General features: G+C 42.5%; 1 protein-coding gene across 2 annotated transcripts in view; it reads left to right on the top strand.

Annotated features, from left to right (window-relative positions):
• Window positions 1-7,643: 7,643 nt before the first annotated feature.
• pvrl2l (PVR cell adhesion molecule related 2 like) overlaps window positions 7,644-11,372 on the top strand; it is an 83,262-nt gene continuing 79,533 nt past the window's right edge. The window contains exon 1 of one of the 2 annotated variants that reach the window (XM_023976666.2): window positions 7,644-8,084. In XM_023976666.2, the coding sequence (XP_023832434.1) occupies window positions 8,000-8,084 (85 nt within the window). In that variant the 5' untranslated portion in view covers window positions 7,644-7,999. The remainder of the gene's footprint in view (window positions 8,085-11,372) is intronic. The other variant, XM_023976667.2, reaches the window with a different exon arrangement.

Raw genomic sequence — 11,372 nt, 5'->3', positions numbered from 1 at the left:
CATTTAGCAGAACCGAGGGGAGAATGTATGTATTACTTATCACCACAGGCGGGCAATGGGATAGAGATAGTCCATTCATACATTCATGGCCCTGTTTCGAGCTGACCAAAATTGTAGTCAGATACTTAACTTGGGATCGAATCAGCCTGGAACACATATTAAACATTTTTATAAATCTGAGGGGTTGGGTTAAATGCAGAAGACACATTTCGGTTGAATGCATTCAATTGTACAACTGACTAGGTATCCCCCTTTTTTCCTTTTCCTTAATATGCCAGTTGTAGGGGGATGGTCATCGCACATGACCAGGCTTTATGTAGCATAAAGCCTGGTCATTGATGGTCTGGTCTTTGATGGATGGCCCTGGTGTCAGAGGGAGGGGAGAGTAAGTGTAGCGGTAATTGGACATGCCACTTTAATGGCAGCCTATCTGTCATTAGGCTCATCAGAGAGGGTTTAACACGCTGCCCAAGCATACAACACATCCTGGTATCACAGCATTTAATGAAATGACCAGTCATGCCACCCATAAGAACACATATGCTTAGGCTCAAACACACACAAATTCTGTTTCACAAACATACACACACAGGCCATCACTCACACAGCAACATCTCACAGTGGGTGGCATGCTTCATTCTCTGAACAGTCCACAGGTGGGGAACAGAACAACCATCAGTCTCCAGTCTATCCTAATCTCTAAACAAATGGGGCTATATCTGCACTGTAATGTCTGTGTGTTTGAGTGATCTGGGGTTATGAGGTTAACATCACAAGAGCAGTTGATTATTATTCTAATCAATTTGGCTATATCAACCCTCCAGTGTCTTGGTATTTGAGTGATCTGGGGTGGTGGGGTTAACATCACAAGAGCAGTTCATTATCATTGTGAATCTCTAAACAAGATTGTATTTAACTCCACCTGTGGACTGTTCAGAGAATGAAGCATGCCACCCACTGTGAGATGTTGCTGTGTTGGGGAATGCAAAACAACTCCTTTTTTCTTACATTCCACGGCTCACACCTCACCTTCCCACAGGTAGCACGGCTATTTCTCAGTGGAGGAAAGTAAATGGTAGCAATGGCAGGTGGCTTTATTGTAGGATGTGAAGCAGTGCCCACTTAGTCTTCCACAAGGGCAAACTGCTGTTGAACTACCAATTACGTGGTACACTTTCTCTAAATCCACTGCTTGTAATAAAGAAAGAGAAAGCAACCTCCCAGTAGGCTGTATCGGTTCGCTCTCTGTAATTGATTTAAGTCTTTTACGTGATTGAGTGAAGTCTGTTGAACTGCCAATTATGTGATACACTTGCTCTGCATCTGCGCTGCTGCTTACAGTAAATTAGCGTTCTTGTCTCAATCCATTCTCAGTAATTGTTTTTGCTAAGTCTATATGTGATGGGAGMAAAAGGRCTACTATTTCACATGGCAGAGGGGCCAAGCAGCGGACATGAGTCAAGCATAAGGGATGTAAAACCCACAGGCCCTCTCACACAGGACTATTGAAACAGGACTATTTATCTCACCAGTCTCACCCATCTAGCCTGTCAGCCCCTCACTCAATGAGCTCTCCACCCTTTAATCTGCCCACCAAACATTGTCTTCACCCCTGGGGAGCCGGTTTTCTATTTATGGAGCAGTGTTGAGCGGATGTGAGACAATCAGAAAGCGCCTTCCTGACGTTGTGTTTGTGTGTGAGCTGTGCATTGTGGATGAGGAGTGGATGAGCGGACACACAAACAGGAGTCAGTGACGCCATACAGGGAACWGAACAGATGCACAAGTATTATGTGTAAAATGGCAAAATATGGAGAAACAAGACGGACCAGATGCAACAACACCTTCTAGGAGAGGCTCTCTCAGCATGAGGACAAAAGCCTACACTTCATACACTTTAGGTGAGACAAATGCCAACTCACAGAAGCTGTAAACACACACACACACACACCCATATGGGCCTCAGTATATATTCACAAACACACAGCTACCACCCTTGTGCCTGAAACTCAAACCCACACAGTTTCTTAAATCCAGCAACAAGCGTACTGGAAATAAATTAGCAGGGAAAACACTCATTAACTGTAAACAAAGTCCACGGTACTAAACTAATGAAGATATTCACGAGTCGGAGAACACCAAGGAGAAGGTGGCGGAGACACCGAGAGAGAAGCAGATAGAGGAAGAGAAACGAGTGGGAGAGAGATGGAGAGAATGGAAGATAGAATGAGAGCGGGAGGGGAAGAAATTAAGAATATTTCAGGAGGTGTGAGAACACTTCCTCCCTGGGGCTCCATGTCTCTCTAGCCCTTTAATGTCTTTAATTAAAGCGAACAGTATTATCTGCTGCTCCCTTGGAGTGCGTTTACCAAACCGACACTTAGCTACAGCTCAGCTAATAGGGGAGGGGAAAGGGAGAGGGGTAAACTCTAATTATTTTATTATTTATTTATTTGTTCACCTTTATTTAACCAGGTAGGCAAGTTGAGAACACGTTCTCATTTACAATTGCGACCTGGCCAAGATAAAGCAAAGCAGTTCGACACATACAACAACACAGAGTTACACATGGTGTAAAACAAACATACTGTCAATAATACAGTAGAAAAATAAGTCTATATACAATGTGAGCAAGTGAGGTGAGATAAGGGAGGTAAAGGCAAAAAAAGTCCATGGTGGCGAAGTAAATACAATATAGCAAGTAAAACACTGGAATGGTTGATTTGCAGTGGAAGAATGTGCAAAGTAGAGATAGAAATAATGGGGTGCAAAGGAGCAAAATAAATAAATACAGTAGGGAAAGAGGTAGTTGTTTGGGCTACATTATAGATGGGCTATGTACAGGTGCAGTAATGACGGAAGGAAAAGACAGGGGGAAGAAGGAAGTCATCGAGGGGGAGGGAAAAGATGGAGGGAGGAGGAGAGAGGAGGAAGATGGGAGATCAACGCTTCAAAAAATGAAGGAGGCTGCCACCGGCTAAGATGTACAGRGCTTAAATGTGTTGCTTCGGCTGATACACGATCACATTAAGCGACAGCTTGTTAAATCATTCTCATTCCTCTGAGCCGATCTTTGGCCACAGGGGCAATTTCTCAAATGGCACGGAAAAGGTCTGACAGAGAGGGGGAGATGGAAGAGGCTAGTAAACGTTAGATGSATTTACTGTAGTCATCTTTTTTGATTCCATGGTTTTACCAAATGAACTTTTTGTTTTTTAAATTTCTGTTGCTCTGTATGTCACAGTGGAAGGACTAGTCTTTCATTGAAGCCTCCTTGCAGAATGTTGGGTCGAGCCATCAGTAGTGCCAGTCAGACAATTGGCAGAGCTTTGGGACAGATAAACACATTATTTTATTAGTTGAAAAAGATTACCCATTGAACAGTGCAATATTTCAGTGTTTAAAGTTCACAAGCAGAACTCATTTCCAGTGGTAGTTGGAGGTATTAACTTTGTTGTTTATGGCCCCCTTGGTCTCCATGGAGATAACCCCAGCACAAACCCTAATAAACCCCCAATAAACCCCAGGGCTGAAGTTAAGCATTAAGACCCTTTTGACCTACATCTGTACTGGCTAGATGTTGCAGATGATATGGCCAACCCAATCTACCCTCGGTTGAGTGATGGTGAACATTGCCTCCATTTTGCCCAGGCACAGCTCTGGCCCCCTGCCGTTTGCTGTTTGCGACCCCCAATCACAGCCATGTCAGCAGGCTCCTTATCGTGATGGACAGCCACCTCTTACCCACCGCTCCATGTGTTTGCAGATTGAAAGATTATCTGGCAACCTACGGGTCCCCTTCCCTCAAAGAAAAACATACGAATCTATATCCACACAAATCACATGGAAACCATATGGGCCTTGTGGCTTCTTGGAATGGGAGTGAAAACAGAGGGCCACATATACAATTCATGGGCTCCTGTATAAAGAAAACAATAAGGGAGAGAGCACTTTGTTAGCTTGCCTGGCTCCAGCGGTAGACCAAAGCATCTTGGGTAAATAACACAATAGGGGTCCAAGCTGTCAGGGGGTGGGAGTTGATTTATATTCCCTCCTGGAAGGAGAATGAGGAGCAAAGGKCAGGATGACCTGAACACGAGGTGATATATGTGGCCGCAATTGCATCAAACTGACAACAGATGGCACACTGTAGTTGGTGATTTGTATGCTGTGTACACTCACACGGGGGTGGTCACTAGTTTAGAGGACAGAAGGTTTTCGATGCTCCACCAGTATTGAGTGTTTGATTGAGAGTATTGCCAAGACAAAGAGTCAGCTGGTGACCACTGTSATAATGAACTGCTGATAGAGAAGCATCTCACAGCTTATGGCCATACCACCAATCACAGGGCCATATTCTGAGGCAACATTCTCCTCTGAGCGACATTTATACATAAGAAGGTTACTGAAGGTGTGTTTATGCAAAATATTTAAATAGGTGACATCTTGGAAATTACGTAAGGACGAACAACACCAACCTATAATCAATACCACATTTGAACAACAGAGGATTTAAATGAATGTACAGTGCATTTGGAAAGTATTCAGACCCCTTGACTATTTCCACAAAAATTCTCATCAATCTACACAGAATACCCCATAATGACCAAGCGAAAACAGGTTTCATAGAAATATCTTATTGACATAAGTTTTCAGACCCTTTGCTATGAGACTCAAAATTGAGCTCAGGTGCATCCTGTTTCCATTGATCATCATTGAGATGTTTCTACAACATGATTGGAGTCCACCTGTGGTAAATTATATTGATTGGACATGATTTGGAAAGGCACACACCTGTCTATATAAGGTCCCACAATTGACAATGCATGTCAGAGCAAAAACCCAAGACATGAGGTTGAAGGAATTGTCCGTGGAGCCCAGAGACAGGATTGTGTCAAGGCACAGATCTGGGGAAGGGTACCAAAACATTTCTGCAGCATTGAAGATCCTCAAGAACACAGTGGCCTCCATCATTCTTAAATGGAAGAATTTTGGAACCATCAAGACTCTTCCTAGAGCTGGCCGCCTGGCCAAACTGAGCAATCGGGGGAGAAGGGCCTTGGTCAGGGAGGTGACCAAGAACCCGTTGGTCTCTCTGACAGAGGTCCATAGTTCCTCTGTGGAGATGGGAGAACCTTCCAGAAAGACAACCATCTCTGCAGCACTCCACCAATCAGGCCTTTATGGTAGAGTGCCAAGCGCCACGTCTGGAGGAAACCTGGCACAATCAATTCGGTGAAGCATGGTGGTGGCAGCATCATGCTGTGGGGATGTTTTTCAGCAGCAAGGACTGGGAGACTATTCAGGATCGAGGGAAAGATGAATGGAGCAAAGTACAGAGAGTTCCTTGATGAAAACCTGCTCCAGAGTACTCAGGACCTCAGACTGGGACAAAGGTTCACCTTCCAACAGGACAACGACCCTAAGCACACAGCCAAAACATCGCAGGAGTGGCTTTGGGAGAAGTCTCAGAATGTCCTTGAGTTGCCCAGCCACTGCTCGGACAGAACCCGATCTAACTCTCTCTAGAGAGACCTGAAAATAGCTGTGCCGGTACACTTTCCATTCAACCTGACAGAGCTTGAGAGGATCTGCAGAGAAGAATGGGAGAAACTCCCCAAATACAGGTGTGCCAAGCTTGTAGCGTCATACCGAAGAAGACTCGAGGCTGTAACGGCTGCCAAAGGTGCTTAAAAAGTACTGAGTAAAGGGTCTGAATACTTGTGAAATAGTTGGGGAAGTTCCTGAATGTCATGTTTCATAGGAATGAGTGTTGGTGGTAGGAAAATCCCTAAACTTCACAGCTTTTCACAACCTGATCATTTTAACTGAAGCATTTTGATATCTATGCTGCCTAACACCCTGTGGTCTCAGTATAGATATATTCATCATGGGTCCCACCCACTCCAAATAGCCCAATTATCCTCTGTGTAGTCTAGCACTATGATAACATTCATGCCATATCCTACAGAGAAAAATCTATAGACGAATAGACAGAAAATGGATCCACCATCCATATAGGTCAGCGGAATATGCAAGAATGTTCTCTATTGTGATAAAAAAAAAAAATTWATGAGTGCCTTTGATATTTTAAGTAGAAATGTTAAAAGCCTGTTATATTCAATMAAGTGCCCTTTAATATATACCACATGGAGAATTCAATAAATACTTTTTTTGTATATGAATAAAGGCTTTTGACATGCCCTTCCATGCACCCTGCAAGATTTGAATCCCTTTACCCCCAACTTTTCTCCCAAATGTCCACCGTCATTGTAGATCCCTAGTTATGTTGTTGCTTTGAACAGTCATTTCTGAAGATGATTATTTATTTCATGTGATTAGTGATTCATTTTAAGGTCAACCCTGTTATATTAACTGAACTCTCTTTTTAATATGGTGAAACTATTCGTTTTTAAATATTTTTTTCAAAAGAAACATTTGACATCTAACAGTCAAATTATAGTGTAAAAGAAGGTGAGCTGGTTCTACTCTTTTTTTAAACAATTTTCTGGTGTTTTGTGTTGGAAAATCCATTGAGTCCAGCATAACAACTGTTATCCATCAACTATGTTACCCTTAGACAGGCTAGACATTTTTTTAAAGCTTGCATTCAATTGCCCATCCCTGTTGCACACAACAATCTTCCATTTGTTTCCCTTATCACAAGATTTATGGGTGATTTAAGATGAAATCTTCAACCCTGTTACTTTATTTGGCACATAAATATGCACTTTCTACAGTCATTTTTTAAATGTAACCTCATGAGATGGGAAAACGTGTTTTTTAAATTAAGTTGAACATGTGCTCTTTATGACAGAATGTTGAAATAAATTGAATAACAAGATAGGCCTACATGATTTGACCTCGTTCTTTTCTGAGTTCCCAGTTGTCATTAAAGCACCATTAGAGACACGTTCATCGTGCTTTCAAGACAACTTGGAACTCGGGAAAAAACGAGGTCAAATAATGACGTCAGTGATCTTCAGGTCGGAGCGCTAGAAAAAAAGCCCCAGTTACTCGGAATACTCCGAATACCAAATCTGAGCTCGTTTTTTTCAGAGTTCCTAGTTGTCTTGAACGCTTTGAATTAGGGAAGTCTGAGATTTCCGAATMTCCAGTTATTTTGAACGCGGCATCAGGCCAATGCGGTTTCTGCATTATGTGCATTTACATGACACTTCAACATTCTATGATAGCCATTTTAGCTCCCCATTAATATTACATGGGAATATACAAAAAAAGACTATAAAACGGAATGTATAGAATGAGCATTACGATGCATAAACATGATACTTCAACGTTCTATTGCAGCCATGTTGGTTTACCATTAACATTACATGGAGAATATTTAAACAATGCTATGCAATTGAATGTCTAGAATTAGAACAATATTCACAATTCTAAAAGTTGGCCTAACTATTTTAGGGTGCGTTCGTAAATTCACTCTGGCTATCTACTCCGATTTCAGAGTAATCTCGTTTGAGTGTGTCAGAGCGCAGAATAACTGATGAATTTACGAACGGACAATCTGACAACGCTCTGAATTTACGACCAGAGGGCACTCTGAGTGTACTCTGGCACTCCAGATTGAATTTACGAACGCACCCTTAATATATGGCTCTGGTTTTAGGCGGCATATTGTGACATCACAACCAATCCCCCACTCAGAATGCGTGCGAATGCTTAGTGGAAATAACCGACACACCGAACATGAGTGTTACTTTTTTCTGGTGCCATTTAGCGAACACCGGAGACATACCTGTACGCCCCACACGGGGAGGGGTTTTGAATGTTTTGTGTGACTGTCAAGTCGACTCTAATTTGAAATCGAGAAAATAAGACGTCGGACTGAAGATCAAACCTATAGCTTACCGACTCCGGTCTGTTTTGCGGTCTAGTCCTATTATATATTTTTATTGAGAAGCAATCAGTCAAGGAATATTAAGTCTGTTCTGGTGTGGTGTTGGGGATTTTATATCCACCTCGTCTTTTTAGAAGAATGGCGAGAGACGCTAAACATTGCCCTGTATCACCAATGAAAAACAGTTTGTTGGTGACAGCAGGGATACTTCTGATTATTCAAGGTAAGAACCATGAACATTGACCCTATTTTCTGTAATCTCCAGTCCTTTTATTACCTTTACGTTTTCTTAATGTGTTTCAATGGGTCACGTTCATTCAAATGTTCGGTATCGGCAACCGAACTGTGCCATAGATCCATTCACAGTCCCATATGAAACGCATGCACATTGTGTGGCTCATCAACACGGTCATACATGATTTCAGAGGTGGCGGTATTGGATTTCGCAAGACTTGTTATGGAAGTTGACTTATACACAATACCGTCTGGTTCCTCCCGAGTTTCGGTACGCCATGTTATGCATGCAAGGTGTGGCCTCCCGGGGTATTTATTACTCAGAGCGCGCAGACTGCAGCGCAGGTGTGATTGTTCCGAATCACCTTAATCCAGTCGTGGTCTGTTTCGACACCGACTCGGTTGATTTTGTTTTGTTTTGTTTGTTGGTATCCGCAGATCAAGTTTCATTTAGCCAATAGTGATCTAGCTGATATTTTACAAGAACTGAAATGAAGTCAGACAAAGCAACAGGGTGTTGCTGTAGGCTACAAGACATTGTCAGCAAAGACACTTGGTTATGAGCGTTTTGTGTGGTTTGACTGACTGGTCCGTTGTGACAAGGGAAAAAACGAGAATGGACTCTACCTACATGTGTATTTATCCTACTGTTTTTACCAACCAAATGTCAATCTATTGTAGCCTCAAAACTGTAAAATGAAGATGGCTAATGTAGCCTACATAGCATATGAACTAGTTATTTTAACCTTATAAACAATTCAGTTGTCATGTCTCCAAGAACTTACCTGCATTCAGCACAATTGAAGAGTGCATTGACTGCAAGCCTCATCACTGCCAAAACCTGAGCATGGATATGAAAAATAAGGTTTCTCCTAAGGTTGGACTGGTGTTTGACCAGAGAGAGTATAGATGTCTTGAGCCTGTTAGGGTTTAGAGCTACTAGATTTGAGGAATTTATTGATTTTGATGGTTGATTGCACATGTTGCACAGTGTTCCATAGGCCTATGTAAATTGTGTTTACTGTACATTTACTGTAGCCTGATGCTTTTAGTCATATTAAGAGTTTCTGGGTAGAGGTTTGCCTGGGTTTATAGTTCAGATTTTGAGCTGGTTGTCATGGATACTCCTGAGTGGCAGCATTAATTTGGGGCATTGAGATGGCCATCTTGTCTGGTGGCTTTGCTAGTATACTGTTTGATACATCTTGAATTCGGGCCTGGGGTGTGGGGGGGAAAAAAATCWGTTTTGTGTACTGTAATGTTTTAGTAAGCGTAAAGAAAATTCCACTTTTCTAGGAATCCATCTTGCAATTTTTATGTCCATACAAATCCTCATTGCAAACAGGTATTGTAAAGCCTGCAGTAGAATTTAAGCAAAAAGACTGTCTCCTTGCTTGGATACATTTCTGAATGTTTATGATTTCAGAGCTCAATCAACATTCGAAGCACCCTGAATAAACTGAACATAACAAACTTCTATCCCCCCACTCCCCCATCCAATACCTCCACCCAGAGTAAAAAAATCCCTGCCCTTTCACAGTATGCCCATTCTCTCTTTCTAGCCTATTTTCAGACTTTGCTCCAGCTCCTGTCCTGGCCCTTTGTTGGAGCAGCTTTAGTCATTGGTCCGATATCCCCCCTTCCCCTCCCTCTCCAACCGGAGTTCTGGGCCCCATTGTTTATAGACGTGTGGTGTGTCAGAGATTCGGGGGGGGGGGGGGGGGACTCAAACAGAAAATGTTTAGGTAAAAGTTCCTGCATGTCCTCAACTCACCCAAACCATGCCTCTCGCTGAAGGGGAGGTATCAACTATAATTTCCTAATTTCCTCAGTCTTCTATGTAGAGGTTTTCAGGCATGGTAAAATAAAATGACCTACTCTCTGTTATAACAACAATTCCAAAAGAAAATGATACATTTTATTTTTATGGCCAGGCAACCGTCTCAAGGATTACTGTGGAATAACCCAGATAATCTTACAGGCAAATGGAATAGAACGGCACCTTCACAAATGTATAAAGACATGCAGAGGAGTAATCCATGCAACTAGAAACATAAATGAATAGCGCAATGGTGGAGTAATGAGATGGGTTCACCAGAAATAAACGCCCTCTCCTCCACCAAGTAACTTCTAAATCGTTTGCAACAAGTTGTTTAGGTCAACCCCTCCTGCTGATGCAACCGAGATGGCGGCAGATAACCTACAGTTTTTTRCCCATTATTTTTTCTTTTTTTCCTAGTCTTTCAAACCCCTCCACCCACCTGCAGTTTGAGATGAAACGGAGGCTAAAGAGATGGATTTCTGAGTGGGCTAGGAGAACTCTCGCCCTTCCATGTGCCCTCTGTCTAAATCAGAATGTCTGACTTGGCTCCCTGCGACTCCCCTGCGTTTAGCATGTCATTCCCATTTGCATACTGCACACTAACATCTCTCTCCACCAGTGTCGGGGTGAAAATGTATTCACAGCACCTCTCAATGTAAAACAGACACAGAATATAATAGTTTTTTCRCCCGCCGGTCCAGCGCAAGCTTTATTAATTACTTTTATATCCCTCAGTAATTCTAGGGTTGATTGAAAATTGTGCCTGACAGCTGCAGCACAATGCTTGCCCTCGCCACTTCAGTGTGCTCTCCTTCAAGCACTTCATCACGACATGTAGTCTCTGCAGACCTGGCGACCGTTCTGTCTGGCTGTTAAAAGGCATGGCAAACACGTGGTTAATTGTCTTTATGGTAGATGTCGTAACCCGTCTCTGGTCTGGCTCAAACAGGAGCTAAGCACCGTCACGTTTTCCATCACTTTTGTATCCGTTCACTTTTTGTGGAGTCTATAGGCAAAATTTGAACCGGAAGACTAAACAAAAATGGATCTAGTTGCTTCCCTTAAAGAGATCTTATTACCACTTCATCTTCTGATTTTAATTTGTGCAGCTCCCTTACCCCTAGGCATCAAAGCAAAAATGGAATGAAATGATATGCATGGAAAAACAGAAAACATTGAGGCCAGGATGCATTTTCATGACTGTTGTCTTGGGTAGCAAACAAAAAGATAAACATTTAGCTTCCATTTTCCAGTGGGTTTGGCAAATGAAACGGACAGGCATGTCTAGGCCTGACAGTCTAACCCCAGAGTCTATTTTCAGTGCAGAGGCTTTTGCAAATGTGATGATGAGACCCCAATACCTTGAGATGTTTCTATTGGTCTTTTACTTTCAAGGGGAGTGATTTATAGGCACCCAATTGTCACACTGGGTGAGTGATTGCTGCAGAGGTTGCT

Source organism: Salvelinus sp. IW2-2015, linkage group LG31 (genome assembly GCF_002910315.2).
Source record: "Salvelinus sp. IW2-2015 linkage group LG31, ASM291031v2, whole genome shotgun sequence".
Classification (NCBI taxonomy): Eukaryota; Metazoa; Chordata; class Actinopteri; order Salmoniformes; family Salmonidae; genus Salvelinus; species Salvelinus sp. IW2-2015.
Note: the sequence above shows the minus strand (reverse complement) of the source record. Positions and strands in the feature narration are given on the sequence as shown.